Source organism: Sorghum bicolor, chromosome 2, assembly GCF_000003195.3.
Source record: "Sorghum bicolor cultivar BTx623 chromosome 2, Sorghum_bicolor_NCBIv3, whole genome shotgun sequence".
In the NCBI taxonomy this organism is placed as follows: domain Eukaryota; kingdom Viridiplantae; phylum Streptophyta; class Magnoliopsida; order Poales; family Poaceae; genus Sorghum; species Sorghum bicolor.
Genome location: NC_012871.2, coordinates 63,540,252 through 63,562,116, shown reverse-complemented (window position 1 = coordinate 63,562,116; position 21,865 = coordinate 63,540,252). Strand labels below are relative to the sequence as shown.

Sequence of the window (21,865 nt, the reverse complement as noted above, 5' to 3'; positions counted from 1 at the left end):
GCTGCCGAGATAACTATTGGATTTTACGTACCACTACTACAGAAAGAATAACCATGGTGGACGTTTTCCCTTTTCAGCAGCGGCCAAACGCGTCCGCCACGGCCATAAGGCCACGGTAAATCGTGGCCACTTCCGTGGCGGGCAAGCAGGACCGCTACGGTTAATCGATTAACCGCAACGGGCAACGTAAAGCGCCCGCTACGGTTAATTCCTATTTACCGCAGCGGGCTCTTTACGTCGCCCGCTACGGTTAATGGATTAACCGTAGCGGGCGCTTTATGTCGCCCGCTACGGGTACTGCTATTAACCGTAGCGGTCACTTTATATTGCCCGCCACGGTTAAGTGTTTTTGAATAAAAAAAAACACATTGCAGAACCATTGCTGCAAATGAATTTAAACAATATACAAATTCCAGAATCTAGATTTCATTTCAGAAACAGAAGATATATATATATAGATACACATATGACTGAAAGTTCAATACATAAGACACAACATAATATATAAATCCACTTAGTTGTTCTCATCATCCATACATATACACATATGAAATCCGCGAATCCGCTACACATCACAATTCTACTGCGTGGGTGTAATCGGTCGGCCGTAGCATGGTGTCCCATCTCCTAAGCTTCTCGAACTCTGGTCGAACTGCCAATTCACCTTCATTGTCAAAGAATGGTTCGCCTTCGAGCACGCATTTCTCTAGGATGAACTTACAGATGTCTGCCTTGATTTGCTTAAATGCTTGGCGTTCATTCTTCATCGTCTCTCCACGATTCTTCACTGCTTCTTTCAGCTTCTTCCAGCTGTTGGTGTACTCCTTGCTTTCCCTTAGGTTCTCGCAGGTGTACAAGCCACATGCCTTTGATCCCAAGGGTTGTTTGGCGCACTGCACGATCAATACAAAAGCATTAGAGCACATATATACTAAAAGCATGATTGAACTACCTTTGAAATATACTTACGGGAAAATCGCGTCGGATTTTGAGGTGGTGCTTATGCCTCTTCTTGAATTTCTCCGTTCTCCGATCCCAGCATTGCGGATCCTTGAGATATGCACTATAAGCGCTGTACGAAGTGTATTAGTGTTAGCGTCAATTTGAATATGATCGATAACCGTAACGGATCAAGAAGCTCGCTGGCTTACTTTTTCAAGCACTCTTCGAAGGCCTTGTACCCCTTTTTGTTCGGTACCTGTAATGAGTCAAATATGACAGCCCGGCCATCTTGAGGATAGACGAGGAAGGCAACCCAGTGGCCACCGGCTAGGTCATTTCTACACCATTGAAACAAGTATAGGTTATGTCAACGAGAAGGCATGACCCTAGCCACTTTTGCTCGACATGGATGTTTTCGACTTACCCAAAGTGGTAGGCAGCCATAATACAATGAGGCCCATCCGGGTTGAGCTTCTTCATTACCTCAAAGATGTACCTTGACAATTTCTTCTTCTCCTCTTTCATGTTTTCTTCATACTTCTTTTCCCTCTGCCGCACGGTCAACTCTGGGTCCGTTATCTGGAAACCCTTGATCACTCTCTCAGCAATATGCATTGGAGAGAGGTATAGGATAGGATGGTGCCTTTTGTTGCTAATAGTGACCGTCAACCTGCACGGACAAGTCATCGTGTCCTAAAAATCATATAGTTCTCCAATACAAATTTAGAGATTGGTCTATGACGGTTGCAATCATCACTTACAGAGAGAATAAGGTGATTTGGACGATGTCAAGGTCTTCTTCCCGCAATAGATTGTACATGTCCTGGAAGTCCACAGGCAGCTGAATATCGGCACCGGGCAAGTGGAACAACTCCGAGGGAATCTTGACGGTGAAACCTCTCATCCCGGCTTTTGCCGCTTCCATATACCACAGGTGGAACTTCCTTGTATCCCACTTTTCATCGTCGATGAGCTGGGCCTTAGGTAGCATGAACTTTCCAAGCTCATAGTGGCCAGGACAGTCTTCCGCCTCGGGAAATAGATTGATCTGGAGAGTATTTGTAGGCCTGGCAAAACATAGTTACAAATGTTATTACCATTTCATGTGTTACAAAGGTTACGAGAATATTATGCTTGTTTGTCTCGTACCTTTCAGATGTAGTAGTGTACGGGAGCACTGTGGCGGTCATGCCTGCATCCTTGCTCGGTGGAGGAGGGGCTTCAAGCATAGGAGTAGATGTTGGCGGTGGTGTCTTAGTCCTTGTTGCCTCCTCCATGCCTCCTTCTTGTTGTCTGCTTGGGCTCCGAGGCGGACTATTTGTAGGAGGGGCACAGGTTGCACCCATGTCTTTGTCCCCCTCATCTACTTGTGCCTTCTCCTTATCTCCACCATCCTTCTTGTCTTGTGACTTCTCCTTGTCCTGGCCATGGCTATCGCCATCACCTTGTCCTTTGCCCTTGTCCTCGCCATCGCCTTCAGCATCATCGCCACTGCCATCAGGATCATCGGGGGGACAAGATCCAGCCACTGATCGTTGTGATCCAACAGTTGATGGCTGCGATCCTGGTGTTGGTGTCGGAGTTGGTGTCGGTGGAATGATCTCAATGTCTTCCTTGTTCCACAGAACTTCATGACCAATGGCCTGCCCAAGAAATCTGACGTGTTGTATGTTTGGAAGGTCCAATTCGTACTCTTCTTGCTCTGGCACATTCCAAAGTGGGGTCACGACCACATAGCCTTCTGGGATTTCCTCTGGGCTGAAATCTATGCTTTTGGGATGTAGCATTCCCTCAGCTATATACATCTTCTTGGATCTTCCGAACGGGATCAGAAGTTGGATGTGTGTGTCTTTCTGGACGTCCTCGGTCCAGTGCCTTGGTTGACCCTCGATCATCGGCAGCCCTTGCGGTTGTTGAAGTGGAGCCGTGGCCAGGCCAGCCTCTCGAAACATCTGTGACCTCATCGCCACCATTTCAGGCTCATTGCTCGTGAAGGCTTCTTTTATTGATTGTTTGATCACCTCGGCCATGCCTTCTTCGAAGCCTTTCTGATACAACGTGTCCTTGTACTTCTGCCTCGACTTGTATGCGGATGCGTCGGCCTGCCACGACTCGACCAACTTCCAGCTCATCTTGCACTGGACTCCACGAACACGGCCGCGATGCTCTGGGGTTCCGAGGACCTCGGTCAGTAAGTCATGGCCCCTGTGGACCTCGATGTTGTCCTTAGATTTGGCGCCTTGGACGAGAGCCTTCTCCAACTCCTCATATTGCGGCTCGTTGTACTTGGTCGCGCCTGGCTTTAGCTTCTTTGGAACGCGGGCATACATGAACTCCTTAGCTCTGACATCGACGTCTTCGTACGGATCGGGAATCCCAAAAGCCTGTCTAGCCTGTTCTTCTGCCCGCCATCGAGCCCTATGTCCGACATAGCCAATCATGCCCAAGTGGTGCGGATGCTTGTTTTGTTTCGCCAAAGCACTAAACTTGGCGCTCTTTGCCTCTACTTCAGCGGTCGTCCTCATTCGGCAGAATTCTTCCCACACATGCTCCTTCACCATAGTGTATTTCTGGCAGGGTGACTTCTTCTTCTTTAGAAACTCCCGTGCCAGCATTGACTTGAAGTTGCGAAAGGCACAAGACGCCACATGCATGGCCCACTCACAACACTTCTCCATGTCTGCGCCTTCGGGATAATTGAACTTTCGGGTAACCTCACCCCATACATTGCCCTTGATGTCTTTCGGGACCTGGTGCCAGCTCGGCCAAGTGATCAACACCTTATCCCTGACTATGCAGGACACTTGGTTGCTGAATCGGCCAAGTACCTCTTGCGGACTCACTGGGTTTCCCTCTAGCCCCACCTCAAGGATCACGTGCACCACGTCAGTCAACTCCCTCTGGTGCCTCCCGTGTTGCCCCTCCTCCGCTTCTGCTTGGATTCTGCTCGTACGTCCACATCTGGTGTAGGTACACGGGGCCAAGTTGCTCGATCTGATCAACCATGTGCATCATCAGGTGTGGCATAATATCAAAGTAAGACGGGGGAAAGCACATCTCGAGCTAGCAGAGGGTCTCTGCAATGAACTCCTTTAGGGCAGGCAGGTCAGCCTTACCGATGACCTTTTGGGTGATACGGTTAAAGAAGTATGACATCCGAGTGACCACCATCTTCACGTATTCTGGACCGATAGCCCTAATCACGATTGGAAGGAACACCGTCAGCATGACGTGACAGTCATGTGAGTTGTAGCCGGCTAGTGTGAGGTCTTTCATGGACACCAGACTCTTGATGTTGGAAGAGAAACCAGTCGGCACCTTGATACCCCTCAACAACTTGAGCATAGCAATCTTCTCGTCATGCCTTAGGTTGTAGGACGCACCTGGTAGATCGACTTTGCCGTTATGAGTCGGACCCGGGTGAAGGTCCTTCCTGATGCCCTGGTTCACAAGATCCAACCGTGACTTCAGGCCATCCTTTGTCTTGCTCTTGATGTCCAGTAGGACACCGATGGTGCTATCGAAGACGTTCTTCTCGAGGTGCATGCAGTCAATGGCATGGGGTGTTTTCAGGGTTTTCCAGTATGATAGGTACTTGAAGAAAAACGATTTCTTCTTGAAAGGGACAGGCGGTGCGGCGTCCTCCTTCGTGTCCCGCTTTCGCTTCCTTGTTTGTTTTGTCCCCTCTTCTTCTGGTACCTTCTTCTTCTTCTTGCCAAACTCTATGTGATCCATATCCTTCACCATCTCATACACCTTTGGGCCCCAACTAGTCTGCGCCGGTGCTTCACCCTGCGGCTCTTCCTCATCAGCGAAGAACTGATTCATAACACTTCTTCTGTACCTGTGCTTCTTGACGAGGAACCGTCTATGCCTCATGTACACCATCTTGTGAGATCCCTGGAGATAAGTGTAGCAGGTCCCATCGATGCACACTACGCAGCCGGTCTTCCCTTTGATCTGCCCTGATAGTGAGAAGAGACCGGGGTAATCAGTGATGGTGACAATGATGATGGCTTTTAGGGTGAACTTCTCTTTGCGGGATGCATCAATCATCTCTACCCCAACATCAAATAACTCCTGCATTTCCTCCATCAACGGCTCTAGGAAGACATCGATATCGTTACCAGGCTGCTTCGGTCCTGAGATAAGCATGGTCAGCATAAGATACCTTCGCCTCTGACACAGATGTGAAGGTAGGTTGTAGACGGTGAGTACACCCGGCCAGGTGCTGTGCGAGCTGCTAAGCTCACCAAAAGGGTTCATCCCGTCAGTACTTAGCGCGAGCCGAACGTTCCTAGGATCCTTACCAAATTCCGGGTATGCCTTGTCAAAATCTTTCCACTGTTGGCCATCGGATGGGTGCCGTAGCATGCCATCATCCTTCTTGCGGTCAGCTGATGCATGCCAGGACATGAGCTTGGCATCCTCTGGGTTCCCGAATAGTGCACGCAAGCGGTCGGTCACAGGCAGGTACCACAACGATAGTGCTGGACTTTTCCTCCGCGTGTAACCCTCTTCTTCCTCATCCTGCTGAGATGAGATGCGATTGGCTGCGGCACTACTATTCTTGGCCCCCTTCTTCCTCTTCGGACCACCTCGCAAGGCCACATCGTCGTCTTCGTCCACACGACATCCAGCATTCCTCTTGTAGCGACTGGCACCGCAGTGCGGACAGCTCGTCATATTCTCATACTCCTTGCCTCGATACAGGATGCAGTGGTTGGGGCAGGCATCAAACTTTCTAAGTTTCATCGCAACTGGACGAATCAACTTCTTCGCACGGTAGGTATTTGCAGGGACCTTGTTACCCGTCGGGTACGTGGTACCAAGGTAACTTAACAGCTCATTGAAGCTAGTATCAGACCAGCCATGCCGGGCCTTCATCATCAACATGTGGAGGTTGAACCGGAGCACCGTACACTCCTTTGGACAATTACCGCCGTCCTTATACAGTGGATCAAGTGCAGCCTGCTTCATCTCCCTGAAATTTTCCAACCACTTCGGGGAGCCATACACAACGTCGTCTTCATCGATGTGGCTGACTAAACCCTCGATCACCTCGATATCCTCCGGTTCCTGCACAGTAGCCGCCTCGCCATCTGCAACACCATCTGCCATCTCCCCGAGTATATCCTCCACCGTGTAATCACGAGCACTGTCATTGTTGCCACAGGTTGGCCCTGCAGTCGTTGGAGATGACATGGGCGCTCTAGGTTCTTGGTTCATGGTCGTCGACGTCGAGCTCAAACCAGATGCATCGCCACTGGGGTCCACTCTTTCACCGTGATGAGTCCAGACTGTGTAACCCTCCATGAAACCAAACCGAATCAAGTGAGACTGCACCGTACCGTCTTTCGTGAAGGCTGTGAGGTTCTTGCAGTGAGAACATGGACATATGGTTGTCGTCCGCTTCGATCTCTCACGGTGAGCTTTCGCCGTGGCAATAAACTTCCTCACTTCGACAAGGTACCGCGGGTCAAGCACCCGATTCATCCCATACATCCATTCCGACCTATCCATCTCGTGCCTGCGAACCGTTACACATCGAACAAAGAAGGTTTCATATGCATCCATTAAGAATCTAGACAAAAAAATATAGCTTTCTCTCTCCTCCATGAAACTAGATCTAGATCTAGATCTAGACATAAAGGGATGCTCAAAAGTGAGAAAAAGAGGGGAGGGAGTTCCTATGTACCTCTTATGATGTCCTACACCAAATCAAAGTTCTAAACCACAATTCAATTGTTTGGACAAATTTTAGTGCAAAACCACTCCCCCCACGATTTGGAAGAGAGCAGCCGTGAGGAAGAAGAAGGGGTCGGCTGGCTGCTATTTATACAGCCAACGAACTACTGAAGCGGGCTTCATAAAACGCCCGCTACGGTTAATGTCAGTTAACCGAAGCGGGCGACTTAACGCGCCCGCTACGGTAAAAGCATTAACCGTAGCGGGCTCTTTACGTTGCCCGTTTCGGTTAATACTATTAACCACAGCGGGCTCTTTATGATGCCCGCTACGGTTAATCATTTACCGCAGCGGGCATTCATGTGGCCGGGCTTATACGTGTGCGGTTGAATAACCGTGGCGGGCAAAAACTGTGCCCGCCACGGAGGTGGAAATGGTCTCGTTGCGGTTAATCAATCCGGTAGTAGTGTACATTGGTTATGATAATTAAAAGCCAATTTTTTATAGAAGATATCGTTATACCCACCATTACGTATATTGCCTATGATAATAGCACATGAATAATTAAAGATAATAATTATACAAAATTTATAGAATTTCAACCGCTCAAAATGATCTACCAATTTGTGGCCCCTCATATTTTTGTTTAAAGTCATCTTGGTGCCAGAGTAAATAAGTAATTGATACAATGTTTAGATATGGCGTCCAAACATTAAATTACTTTAATTGTTTTTATGTCCCAACATTGTGTTGAATATTTTAGCACCAAAGTGACTTTCTATATAAAAAAATAATAGTAATAACAAAGGTGTAGATCTATTTTTTTGTATAATTTTTGTATATATTTATCTCCATTCGATAAAAATGAAAAGTAGTGGTTTTTTTCCTACGTACTAAACAGATACATCGCCAATCGAAATGTCAAAAAAAATCATATGTTGTCATTTGTATTGAAAAAGTTTATATCTGCCTATCTGACTATTTTAGCCGGCGGTAGCAGTATATATTTATGCACGTTTTTAATCAGGTAATTTTTTTTCTTTTTTTAGGGGAATCAGGCATTTTTTTCTACAAAAAGTATATAATTACGGAAAAAGACTTGGCCTGCCTGCGACCCAAATTCGGTGGCCCAGTCTGTACGCGTTGATGGGCTCAATCAAATTGGACCTCGCTCACCGAAGATTGAGAGAAGAAGGCCTAATTACTGTTGTTACCTTTCTTACCTTATGTCGGAGTTGGGTTGGGCCAGCAGCAGAACTACTCCTCGTCTATTAGCAACGCAACAATCGCACACGGCACCCCTGCCCATTCGTCTTGTTTTTTTGGTGCACGGAACTTTGACGCCCTTTCGGCGTTTGACAGGAGGTGCAAGTTCAATGAATCTGCCCGTTCAGAGAACCTAGCCGAGAACTACTCTGCCTCACAGGTTTTTTTTTTTAAGGAAAACTGTACGGGCAGATTTAACAATTAGCTTTGATGCTAGCTCTAAGCATTTTTTTTAATATTTTACTCCCTCAGTCATCGAATATAAGACATGATTTGATTTGATGCGGTCCGGAGGAGCATATTTTGACCTTTAGTTTATTTTATAATATATAATTTATAAGGATGATCATTAGAAAATAATTATAAATACAAATATAACTTAAATATTTTTGTAATACAAACTTTTTATATAATTAGGCTATATGTTAGTCAAAGATAGCAAAGTTTAAATTTTCAAGTATGTGCCTTATATTCGGAGTCTGAGAGAGTAATAGAAGAGAGAGTAAAGCTAGCTTTTAATCAACTTAGAGTTGTATGAGACTATCATATGGGGTTATCCATGTAAAGAGCTCTATGCTAAAAGTTAGATTATTGGGATAAATTGGCTTGGAGTTAGTAACTACTCTCTCTGTCCTGTAATATAGCGTATTCTGGCATTTAAAATTTATCCTCAAATATAAGACATTCTAGAAGACAGAAACTAGTTTTATATTAAATACATTTTATTTGTAAATCAATCACTACTAATTGTGTCCATGATAGCGTCTTATTAGGAAATAAAGTGAGGGAACATGCGTCATTTGTGATTTCTCTTAATTTGTACTAAAATTTCTAGAATACCCTATATTACATGACGGAGGGAGTAGCTCTAAATATTGCGGGTGTCTTTAAACGACTGCATACTCAATCTGCATTGGCTCTTCGCGGCATAAAAACACGATTTTACTCAAATGACTATCTAAATAATAAATTTTTAAATTTTAGAAAGACAAAATGCTGTCATAGAAAGTTACAAGACGGGGCAGGGGTGGGGGTGGAGGAGCGGCGCTTGACGTGGCGGCCTAGTACGGGAGCAGCGCCCCGCGGGAGAGCATGGTTGATGTGCGAATGAAGAGGAAAGACTGAATGAGAAAATTAGTTTTTTTTAGATTACACAATGATAAAATTAGCTATTTATCATTCTAAAGAGTTCACAAATTTCCAATAACTTCACAAAATTACCATACAAAAGATGCAAAACTTCTGTGTGGCTTTTTTATGTTTTTTTTCTAATTTTTGGCACGCAAAAAGGACGTTTCGCATGGCAGAGATTAGGAGAAACATATAAAGGGCCTGTTTGGTAAAGGGCCTGTTTGGTACAGCTCACAACAACTTCTTGAGTTGTTGTGAGCTGTTTTTTTTTGCCAAACACTTATTTTCAAAACAGCTTTATAGGTGAAACTGTTTTCCCCTCCTCTCAGAAAGACATAAGTTGGGATAAAGCTGAAAAAAGTAGTTTATTGCAGCTCTCTCTCTCGTTTCTCTCTCAACTATGCATGAAGTAGTTGGTGAAGCTATTTTGCCAAACACTTTTCTCAAAATAGCTCAACTTCATCTAGAAAGTCACTCATGAAGCTATTTTCTAAAAAAAAAACAGCTTTAGGCCTTGTTTAGTTAAAAAAAAACTACAAAATAGGAATAGTAGCACTTTCATTTGTATTTGACAAAACTGTCCAATCACAAACTAACTAGGCTCAAAAGATTCGTCTCGTCAATTCCGACCAAACTGTGTAATTAGTTTTTATTTTCGTTTATATTTAATACTCCATGCATACGTCTAAAGATTTGATGTAACGGAGAATCTGAAAAATTTTGCAAATTTTTTTAGAAACTAAACAAGGCCTTACTAGTAAAGCTGTGCCAAACAAGCCTAAAGTTGTGAAACCTACTATTTGAAATGGTGAATAACGAATTTTCTCGAAAGAGGAAAAAATGTCAGAGCTGGGTACAGAAGAGAAAACATGACTGCTCCGAAGTCCCGGCATCGGTGCGGCCACAAATGTACTCAATCCATCCCAAATTGTAAGTTGTTTGACTTTTTTAATATCAAGTTTGACCACTCGTCTTATTCAAAGTTTTGTACAAAATATTACTTTTTTTGTTGTATATTGGTTTATTAATAAAAGTTCTTCAAGAATGACTTAAATTTGACTATATTTGCACAAATTTTTTGAATAAGACGAGTGGTCAAACTTGAGGTAAAAAAGTCAAACGACTTATAATTTGAGACGGAGGGAGTACTTAGTAGCGGCAAGCGACATGGACGGGTCACTTGCGTCGTCGTGCCGCTGCGTATACGAACAAAACGCGGGCATGTGGCGGCGGCGCTCAAGTTTCAGTGGCCTGTTGAGCAGAGCAGTGGGACGGACGCACGGGCAGAAACGGGAAAAAGGCTCGGCGCACTTTGGGAGGACGGTATAGGCATGCATCGATGCATCATTGCTGACCGGGGAACCGGATCCTCCTGCGCGGAGGGGGTGGTGGGTGCACTTGCTGTGGCCCTGCCGAAAGAGCTGCTCTCCTGGACTGATCGATCATCTCATCTGATGCCGATGCTGGATGCTCCACGACGATGAGTCATCTCATCGATGCCGGCTGTGGGCTGACCTAGGAGCTAGCGAAGGAAAATAAAAAACTAAAATTTTATTTAGCACAACTCAACTTTACTAATAAAGCTGATTTTTTTTTAGAAAATAAATTTACGGACAATTTTTTTAAATGAAGCTGAGCTATTTAAAAAAAGTCTTTGGTAAAATACTTCACCAACTACTTTTGCATAGATAAGAGAGAGAATTAAGAGAGAGCTATAATAAACTATTTTTTTAGTTTTATCTCAACTCATATCTCTATGAAAGGAGAAAAAACAAATTCACCTATAAAATTATTTTAAAAATAAATATTTAGCAAAAAAAATCTCACAACAACTTTGTGCTAAACAGACTCTAACACAAGTCAGAACGAATCTCCTGCGCAATTGAAAACAGAAGTCAGACGGTACGAGGAGGGTTGCGACTTGCGAGTGTCCCTTTTTTAAAGAAAGGAAATGGAATATCAAGCGTAGCAACAATCTATATTCTTTTCATTATCAAAATCAAAGAAAAAAAAACAGCCATACACCATTAAATACATTCATTCTAAATATATATCATGTCTAGATATACTTCAATCTTCATCCATATCCCAAAAGTGGACGAAAATATATCCATTGAGTTAAACAATCATAAATATGACTAAGTTTTTAGAAAATTTTATAATATTTATATCTTTAAATAGGTTTATCATATAAAAATGTATTGCATGATTAATCTAAGCAATATTTATTATACTCATAAAATACTACTCTTTCCATTTCAAATTATGTCTTTTTAGCTTTTTTATAGGCCATTGCTTTTATTATGCATTAATTGTAGTGCATATCTAATAGAAGCTTTGTATCTAGAAAAAGACGAAATATTTAATAATTTCAAATGGAGAGAATATTACTCATTTGTATATATATTTAGTTAAATTAGGATTGTATATAGTAAAAATTTATATCGAAAAAAGAAAAGCTATAACGCTTGTGGACGTGCTAAATACGCATGTTAAATTAAATCAGTACCTTTCGATTCTATTTTTATTTCGTTTGTTAATTCGCTAGTTTTGACTCTCGAGTCTTGAAGAGCCGGATGCGGCCAACACGTTCAGCAGCTCTCCCACACCACATGGGACCAACACGACCAAACGGAGCAGAAGATCCACCGAAACACCCAACGGCGGCCTCGTGTATGCTTTCGCCCATTCCTGCTCGCCCCGTTTCTCCCCTTCCATCCTGCTTCCTTCTCTCTTTTTTTCACTCCCGATTTCCAAATCTCAAACAATAAATAACCAGAAGAGAAGCGAATCTTCTCCTCCATCAACCCAGCAAATCGCTCGTTCGAGCGTCCATTCGACTGAGAAATTATCGTCCGTCGCCCCCGGCTGGCTCTCCCGTTCGCCGCCAGGTACGCACGCACTGACACCCCTCTGGTTGGCGATTGCTGCTCTGATTAGGGTTCTTACTCCGTACGCTCGCGGATTAAGGGGGATAGAGGGATGGATTTTTCGCTTGATCATCCCATTCGTTGCCGTTTTAGGGCTGTCGTCTGACACGGATTAGTTTTGGCGCCTCAATCGCGAGGGTGGGGTCAACGTGGAGGTACGGATTCCTGTTTAGGGTACATAATTAGCAAATGAGTAGTGGGGAGGGTAGAGTTGCGTGTTTCGACATTTCCGTCAGTTTTTTTTTCGCGTACTGACTATACATTTTTTTTGGGGGTGTTAATTGATACTGTAGGGCCCAATTTCGTGTGGACAGGTTGCCGTGATCCTTTGCTGGATGGGGCAGCGCAGCTAGCCACAGGAGGTTGCCTAGGTTTGAGTTTAATCGGGTTACCAAAGTGGTAGTTCTCATGGATCAACTTGCCATGCTTGCGACGGAGCTGGGTGACTCGTCGGACTTTGAGGTGGAGGGCATCCAGAACCTCACTGAGAATGATGTCAGCGACGAGGAGATTGAGCCTGAGGACCTGGCGCGGCGAATGTGGAAGGACAGAGTCAGGCTGAGGAGGATCAAGGAGCGCCAGCAGAAGCTCGCCCTGCAGCAGGCAGAGCTGGAGAAGTTGAGGCCCAAGCCGATATCCGACCAGGCCATGCGCAAGAAGATGTCAAGGGCGCATGACGGGATCCTCAAGTACATGCTCAAGCTGATGCAGGTGTGCAATGCGCGTGGGTTCGTGTATGGGATCATCCCGGACAAGGGGAAGCCTGTCAGTGGCGCTTCTGATAATATCAGAGCTTGGTGGAAGGAGAAGGTGAAGTTTGATAAGAATGGGCCTGCAGCAATTGAGAAATACGACTCTGAGAACTTAGTAACCGCAAATGCCCAGAGTGGTGGAAGTAAGAACCCGCACAGCTTGATGGATCTCCAAGATGCCACTCTTGGTTCACTGCTTTCCTCATTGATGCAGCATTGTGATCCACCGCAGCGCAAGTACCCATTGGAGAAGGGTGTTCCGCCCCCTTGGTGGCCTTCAGGGAAGGAGGAATGGTGGATTGCCTTGGGCCTTCCAAGCGGCCAAATTCCTCCATACAAGAAACCACATGATCTTAAGAAGGTTTGGAAGGCTGGTGTGCTTACAGGTGTGATCAAGCACATGTCTCCCAACTTTGATAAGATAAGAAATCATGTACGGAAATCAAAATGTTTGCAGGATAAAATGACTGCAAAAGAAAGCCTGATTTGGCTGGGAGTTTTACAGAGAGAAGAAAGCCTTGTTCACAGAATTGACAATGGTGTATCAGAGATTACTCCGCGCAGTATGCCAGAGGACAGAAATGGGGACACAAATAGCAGCAGTAATGAGTATGATGTGTATGGTTTTGAGGATGCTCCTGTTTCTACATCATCTAAAGATGATGAACAAGATCTGTCTCCAGTTACACAATCTGCTGTTGAGCATGTCCCAAAAAGAGGAAGGGAAAGGGCTTACAATAAACACCCTAATCAGATCGTTCCTGGTAAGGCAAAAGAACCACCAAAGAGAAAAAAAGCACGCCGCAGCTCCACTGTTACCGAGCCAGATGCACGCAGAGTTGTTGATGCACCAGAAAACTCAAGAAATTTGATTCCTGATATGAATAGACTGGATCAAGTAGAAATCCAAGGCAGGTCTAACCAGATTGTCATTTTTGACCATGGGGACACCACAACTGAAGCTTTACAACACAGAGGAGATGCTCAAGTACAGGTCCACCTTCCTGGTGCTGAGGTTAATAACTTCAATAGTGCCCCAACTGCAAACCCTACTCCTATAAGCATATGTATGGGTGACCAGCCTTTACCTTATCAAAATAATGACAGCACAAGGTCGAGATCTGAAAATAGTTTTCCAGTAGATGCTCATCCTGGTTTAAATAATCTGCCCAGCAGTTATCAGAACTTACCTCCGAAACAATCACTACCACTTTCCATGATGGATCATCATGTGGTTCCCATGGGTATCAGGGCACCTACTGATAGCATTCCTTATGGTGATCATATACTAGGTGGTGGAAGTTCAACTTCTGTTCCTGGAGATATGCAGCAGCTCATAGATTTTCCTTTCTATGGTGACCAAGATAAGTTTGTTGGCAGTTCCTTTGAGGGATTGCCTCTAGACTATATCAGTATCAGCAGTCCAATCCCAGATATTGATGACTTGTTGCATGATGATGATTTAATGGAATACTTGGGGACATAACATTAGGTAATTCCACTACATATCCTTTTATTTGCTGCTTCTTTCTCTATGGTAATTTAGTTCTTTTTTCATTTCGTTTTCAGGTCAGGATGAGGTTGCTAGCATTTGTTTTTCATCCATTTAGTCTCGCCGGAGTCATCATCCTAACTTGAGTATGGAAGGCTAAACTTCTCATTTTGTTGCCGGTCTTGTTATTTGAGACCAACCATCTGTTGTATGCTGAGTGATGACTTGCATACTTTGGCAATAATGTATCATACAGTGACACAATTGTACATGTGGAAGGTGAACATGGCCTCACTTAAATATGATATCTTTCTGGAGATAATATCTGTTGTAGAAAGGATTTTTTATAATTTTAGAATCCTCAAGATATGATTGTTTTCCTCTTTGTCATCCTATCTTTCGCTATGGCTTTTGCCATCTAAAAAAACATCGGGAACCCAACACTGTATATGAAATAAAGAAATGAAAAAAAAATACTTTTGCCATTCTCTCTGTTGTGTTTGTGTTTGATTTCAATGTCCGCTCAGAAATGCTGTTGTTGCATAACAAAGTCCACTACTAGCTTCATCTGCTGATTGTAGTTGTGCAGCAAAATTGTTGTTATTACACTTTTAAAAATATATAAAATTGAGATAACCATCTTTGCGCATTGAAGTTCAGATTTGTCCCAAAGTAGTAGCAATAAGTTATTATAACTAAACTGTTCTCTTGTGTTATTTAACACTGTCAATGTCAAATCTGCATCATGGCTGAGATAACCTGAAGATATGTACGCTAGGCTGTTTTGCCGACCATTTGGTGTGACTGTTGGTAGAAATTCAGTGCCTACGAAAAGTTGCTTGCCATGCTGGTAGTTCTTCAAAGTTGTATTCATGCATAACACATCCATATTTAAATAAGAATTTAGATATTGTGTTTCTTCTATTAGGGATCTATACATTGTACTAGAAGTCTTCGAAACAGTGTTTTTAGATTTACGATTTTCAGTACAAAAGTTAGGCCTCTTACTCTCTTAGGCTTATGTTCTGCCTCTGGGTGCTTCTTTCGTCATGTAAAATTTCTTTTCTGACAAACATGTTGTTAGAAGAGTCAAGGACCTATTGGGCCTTAGCCCATTAGGGTTAATTAGTCGCTTGCTTAGAGGTCAAGTAAGTCTTGCTTGTAAGTCAAGTAAACCTCTCTATATAGAGGAGATGTATCAATTTAATCAAGCAAGAAATTAGAAGGAAATCCCTTCTCTCTTGCCGGCCGTGGGCAGAGCCCCGCGGCTGGCGTTCCTAGCGCCCAAAACCCTAGCCTCCTCTCTCGCTCTCACAGCCGCCTCCCTGTGAACAGTATCCGCGGGTACTGTTCACGCCATCAGCGCCGCTCCTTCGATCTCAATCCATCTCCCTCGATCCCCAGCAGCCACATAACATCTGGTATCGGAGATGTCAGGTTCCCAAGGATCCTTTGCTGCCATGGTGTCTTCTTCGGCATCCGCTGCGATGACGCCGGAACAGTTGACCGCGGCGATCCTCAAGCTCCAGTCTTCTGTTGCCGAGATCCAATCATATCTCGCCACGCTGCAGTCGCAGCAGCAGCAGCCGGTGTCACAGGTTTTCCTGCACGGGATGCCTGGTTACGGGACGACGACGTTTTCGTTCCAGGGCGTGCATCCATCTGCCCTGGTTCCCATCCAGCAGCCATGGATGCCGCCCCCTCCATCGATTTCGTCTTATGCTCTAGCATCGACGATGGGGCTGGTGCACACGATGGCAAGCACCCCGGCGGCCACGACGACAGTTGCTCCACCACCCTCCACCAATGCTGTTGTCCTCCCCGGTGTACCAACCATCCAGCACCCATTCACCGATGGGATCTTCTATAGGGGTACCAGCTTCCAGCAGGTCCGAGATGAGGGCAAGATGCTGCAGCAGACCGAGCAGCCGATGGCGACGGAGCTGGCGGAGAAGACGCTTCGCTGCCAGGCGTCGGCGGTAGTGCGGCTGCAAGCTGCTGCGCGTGGCCTCCTTGCACGTCGGCGGGTGCGAAAGATGCGTGATCTGCCGCTGATTCAGCCCTGCACCTATTTGCAGCTCCACCACGTGGAGGACTGCGATCTCATCCGCTGCGTCGGGGATTTTCAGATTGCGGTTCCGCCCACGGGCAGCGTGCATGCTGTTTTTCCTGCGGGTGGACTCAAAGTCTTCGGCGTCGGCAGTTGGAAGCCCAGCCGTCCAGCGGGGAGAAGGTATGGTGTCATCGGTGGGAGCGCACTGCCTAGTGTCGCCAGATTCCGCCACCGACCACCGCGAGGGCGCCTTCGCTGGTCCCTATTGCGACCACTTCCTGGAGGCCACACACAAGCACATCTTTCATCCAGATGGTCTCCATGGGATCCAGGTGGATGGTGTCCGCCTTATGTGCAGGGGTTAAAATTAAAGAGTCCCAATCTATTTCTAGTTGAGAATAATAAAACAAGCCGAGATGTAAAAGACTTGTTTTTAGGTGTTACGTTTGTGTCTTGCGGAGTCATTGTTAGTGTCGTTGTTAAGTTGCAGCTCGAGGACGAGCTGCATGTCCAGGTGGGGTGTAGTGTTAGAAGAGTCAAGGACCTATTGGGCCTTAGCCCATTAGGGTTAATTAGTCGCTTGCTTAGAGGTCAAGTAAGTCTTGCTTGTAAGTCAAGTAAACCTCTCTATATAGAGGAGATGTATCAATTTAATCAAGCAAGAAATTAGAAGGAAATCCCTTCTCTCTTGCCGGCCGTGGGCAGAGCCCCGCGGCTGGCGTTCCTAGCGCCCAAAACCCTAGCCTCCTCTCTCGCTCTCACAGCCGCCTCCCTGTGAACAGTATCCGCGGGTACTGTTCACGCCATCAGCGCCGCTCCTTCGATCTCAATCCATCTCCCTCGATCCCCAGCAGCCACATAACACATGTAGTTCACTTTTTTTTGGGGGGGGGGGGGGGGGGTCTCTCTATCTGGCAATCTTGCTATTGCACACTCAAAAGTGTGGTTTTAGACCTCTTACTCCCGTAAGCTTATGCTCTGTCTCTAGGCGCCTTCTTTCTCTTATAATCTTTTGTGACAAACTGCACAATGGTAACAACACTATTTTTGTTTAATATATTTGGCTAATCGTTTTGGAAGATTTTGCTACTATGCAAGCACTCAAAATATGTTGTCTGCTGAATTCGCCAATCTAGGACCCAATCACAAGGAAATGACAATGTGTTTTGTGATTGATGGCCGAGAACCAGTTTGATCATTGGAAACTGGAAATGGGGTCTCAACTTGCTGATGACTTTAGGGGGCCTGGATGTGATGGAAGCATCAGAATGACTCTGTTTTTAAGGGTGCTGCACTGAGTCCAGCTTGTCCTTAGATGAATTTGGGAGGAAGAATACCGCTAGTGCATGGCTGGAGCTAGGTGCTTGGAGCAGCTTATGGCTGCTGCCATGTATACTCTGCTCATGTGTTCCTGAACTAGTAGTGTGTTGGGCTTTTTGTAAATATGATTTCTCTTAATGCAAAGATATGCGGCTCTCATGTGTATTTGACAAAATTAAAAAAAGGACCCATACCAATTGTTTCTTGTTCAAACTTCAAAGGATGTGCATTCAGACTATCTCACACTCAGAAGCCCTAAGAATATTAAATGACACATTTTTTTCTCAATTGAGACACTTCGACACCAGATTTTGAAGTTCTTGTTTTTTTATCCTAAAATCTCCAGCTAAGGTCTTGGATCAGAGAACTAATTAGCTGGTTTAGATTTAAGACAAGAGATCATCCATCTTGAGCAGGTAGGCTCCTATTACTCCCCACATTATGGTCTCCAAAATTAGAATTTGACCCATGATTTCTCTTATGCTTGTAGCAACAAAATTATAACAATAAGATCATACTTTCATTTACAAATCGAATGATGTCACTTTTGTATAACAAAAATCACGTCATGTAAGACTAATTGACTGTTGGAAATTATGAGGTTTGAATCTTTAAATACATTTGTGCCATATAAAAGAAATGGAGGGAGTACTAGGGTACATCGTTATCAGCTTTGCTTATATATGTTTTTGTTGACTATCCAGTTAATTTATCTCATGTCAAAATGTAAATGGTGAATAACCTTCTATTTGCATGACATTCAGGATGTGAATTGTCTTGTGATGTTGATTAGCATGACATCATACCTGTTGTCCTTTGTGGGCCAGACCTACAGGCGCAAAGAGACAACAGGAATCCTCTACATAATCTAGGGAGAGGTTAGGAAAGATCAGATCTGTTTTGATGAGTTGAGATATTTGTGGAAGGCCTGGATTATAAAGGCTCATAGTTTGTATTAGGAGAACCATCGAAGAAGAATAAGACTCTCTCATCAGGAATCCTCTTCGGTCCAGCCACTGTGGAGGACAACCGGTCATTGCCACGCTACCCTCTCGTGTCTCTTCCTTAATCCCATCTACTGCTGTGATCTCCCTTGCGCAGTTGCGCACACCTCGCCGACCTCGCCATATCATCCCGTTAATTTGTATGGGCGGTGTGTTCGATTATTCATGACTTGTCTCCAAGAAATGCAAAAAGAAAGATAAAAGTTCCAGTGGCTTTTTACTTACTGAAAACCTTGCATCCTGGCTTCCCTGAGTGATGTACCATGTAAGTATAACTGTATAAGCGTTCTTCAATGCTTTGGTGTCTCCTCTGAGGCTTATCTGTAAGTTTCCTGGCCACTGGTCTCGCTGACAGAGATGATGCTTATCTGTTCTACTTAAACTACAGTTACATTCACTTAGTTTTGTTATTTTGTTTGTTTACCCTCCATAACTTTTTGTCATGTTCTTTCCTGCAGATCAATGTACATTCCACAAACATGTGCTAACATGTTATTGTGTCTATGGGAGCTCCAGGTGTAATGTCAAATTTATGACTATTGAAAAACCTGGTAACTAAACTGATCAACAGTTGCAGAACTAAGATGTATGCCGTCTTTGTCTGATAATAGTCTATACATTGTAGAAACAGTAGACAACACACTCGTGGAAACACACCATCAATAACTAAACTGATCTACAGGTGCTATCACTATTGCAACAGTTATGGATCACACACTTGTGGAAACACATCATCAATAACTTCTTAAATTGTAGGGCTAAAATGGGCACAATAGTCAATCCTGGATTTCAGTTTGGTTATTCTAACATTTTTCCGCTACGGTCATATCGTCCTAATTAAATGAGTACATATCAAACTTGAAGCAGTACATTTTTACCTTCTCAATTTTTCTTAAACATTGTAGATGAGACATTTTAAAATTAACCATGTTGCTTCCATCAAGTCTTTGGCTTTTTGGGTGCAGACACCTAATCCAACTGTAACCAATGGATTGGACCAAGTAGATGTTTCTTCAGTTTTGATATACATTAATCCAAACATAAGCAGATAGCATTTAACAACTTTGATTGCGACAGTAGGACAAAGTAAAGTTGGGAGTAGGTGTTTGAAGTCGAAATGATCGGAATAATATTTTGTAAAGAAATGCCAGGACAAATGGTGATCTGCAACTGATATATTTTCAAGTAAACAAGAATTATATTGCTTGGTTTACTACTAAACCTTTACCATCATCATCAGCTGAGTGTAAATAAACTCTTAAACTCTCTTCTGATAACCGGCCATTTTTATTTTTCTAAATACTGATTGTCGTGGTCTCTACATCCAGTGACTAAGCTGACATGGCTCTTGTTCAATAATTAAAATAGAGATCAAGCGATGCCATGATTGTGATTGTTACTCTTTTTAGACGATTCTGCTTGCTTTCATGAAAGGTCAAAGGAAAATTATCTTTGGCCATGTTGGAGCAGTAACTGTGATGACAGAGAGATATTTTCTGTACTTATGGAGGCGAACAATATATCTTTTCCAGTCTATCAATTTGTAAGTGAAGTGTTAGATTCAGCAGCTTCGAGTCTTAGCTCATGCATTTGATGTTTACTTGGTACCATTGAGCCTGGTTTGTCTCCCTCTGTGTTACTGCTGTTGGTAATTTGTGATATGGAAACTGGAATCAGTCCGATTTGGGTGTTTTTAGCTTTTGTTCCTTTTGCTATGTTCTTTTGTGTGAAAGATACAAGATTCATATCTCTTGGCATGGGGGTTGTTGGACTGCGGGCTGCCTCCTTGTGCACAAATTGGCAGGAGCCAATATTTGTGGGGTCCTCTAATCATAATCCCTTTGCAGCAAGTCTGTCACATGCGTGGCAGGCCTGGAGCATCTCATGATATCATCGTCAGGGATTCAGAATTCAGAAAGACTGGACCAGAAAAAGAGCTCTGGTGAGCAGAATATCTACTGTGCAACGGGATGTCAGGCACCCGTTTGACTTTTACTGGGAAAATATTGTACTGCACTGGCTTGCGTCGACAGCCGTCGTTACTTGCATGCTATGTTTTGTTTGTTGCAGAAAACAAGTTGACCCAAGGATGCACTGGAAGTCTGGAACCTTTTTTCACCTCCAGTGACAACAGTTCTTGGTAATTTCAGAAACTCTTGTATATATAATTCTTTATAGATGAATAATGCTGTGTACCTTTTGGGACTTGTTCAACTAACTATTTTTTTAATCCTTTACATAGCAAAAGAAGGAACCGGTTTGAAGAGTCAGACTAAGGCTTCAATACTTCTCTGTAACTGCTCCGTGTTTCACTGAACGTCTGAACCGGGTATTTTTTTAGTAACTGTTTACTGAACCAGTTAATTCTCAGTCTGAACTGTTACAAGTTCTGCACCAGCAACGTGCATGTTACAAGTCAGGTCAGTCTCTAATCCATTGCAACTATGATTACACAGGTTGTAAACTTTTGGAGAACTCTTTTCGGCACCCAAAAAAAACACCGCGAACACAATGGTACAACGTTCTCTTAACTTGTTCTGCAGCTTATATAATAATGATATTTTCTAGCAAGCAAGGAAGCTGACGAATTTGCTGTTTCCTCGGCATCAGGCAGCAAGTTGAAGAGGCTGTTCGTGACCACACACCGGACTGACTGAGGGACTGTCGCAAGTCTCCAGCTGACATGGGCAGCAAGCAACCATTCAACCGACTGAGAAAGGTTCAATTCCTCTACACCAGCGCGAAGAATAGTTATATAGTCGCAGAGGAGTTGGCATCTCGAGATCGCCAATGTCAAGATGTCATGCGCCCATTAAATTCCTTCAGAATTCCTCTTTCTCGCCCATCAGTTATTCTGATCACCTCCATATGTATGCCTTGCCAGGGAAATACATTAGAGAGCATGGCTCCATTCGCTTTTATACCAAGTTCATGTAGGAGTATATATATGATAGTAATTAGTAAAAGTTACTCTCCTTTATTCCCCTTGATGAACGGTGGGTTCAGACTTCAGACGTTGAAGGAGAAGGGAGGGTACTCTGGACCATGAGAATCCCCCCTGAATTTTGAGGGAATTGAACTGATCCTTGCTGAATTCTTGTGAAATGCCGCACTTGTTCCCAATTCCATGCACTAGCAGGAAGGGGATTTGTGGGGGAATCTGGAGCAGAGACGGGTGGGGGGCGAGAATGGGAGGATGGGCGGCCACGTAACGTAAATTGTGGGTGGGGAGGGGGTTGATTCAACAGACACACAGACTGATGATTTTGGGAGGTGGGACGGTATGC

At 44.2% G+C, this 21,865-nt stretch overlaps 1 protein-coding gene and 1 long non-coding RNA gene across 4 annotated transcripts; both read left to right on the top strand.

Moving 5' to 3' along the window:
• On the top strand, nt 11,649–14,581 carry LOC8064849 (ETHYLENE INSENSITIVE 3-like 3 protein). 3 transcript variants are annotated; one of them, XM_021453221.1, is made up of 4 exons: nt 11,649–11,918; nt 12,051–12,112; nt 12,251–14,201; nt 14,279–14,581. In XM_021453221.1, the coding sequence occupies exon 3, from the start codon at nt 12,366–12,368 to the stop codon at nt 14,193–14,195; it is 1,830 nt and encodes a 609-aa protein (XP_021308896.1). In that variant the 5' UTR covers nt 11,649–11,918; nt 12,051–12,112; nt 12,251–12,365; the 3' UTR covers nt 14,196–14,201; nt 14,279–14,581. The 3 variants fall into 3 exon arrangements, with proteins under 3 accessions (XP_021308896.1, XP_021308897.1, XP_002462568.1); XM_021453222.1 differs by lacking the exon at nt 12,051–12,112 and having other exon boundaries at nt 12,272–14,201; XM_002462523.2 differs by lacking the exon at nt 12,051–12,112 and having other exon boundaries at nt 11,650–11,918.
• On the top strand, nt 17,153–21,672 carry LOC110432548. Its single transcript, XR_002449978.1, has 5 exons — nt 17,153–20,520; nt 20,649–20,718; nt 20,821–20,907; nt 21,035–21,092; nt 21,189–21,672. It is a non-coding gene; the product is annotated as an uncharacterized LOC110432548 (long non-coding RNA).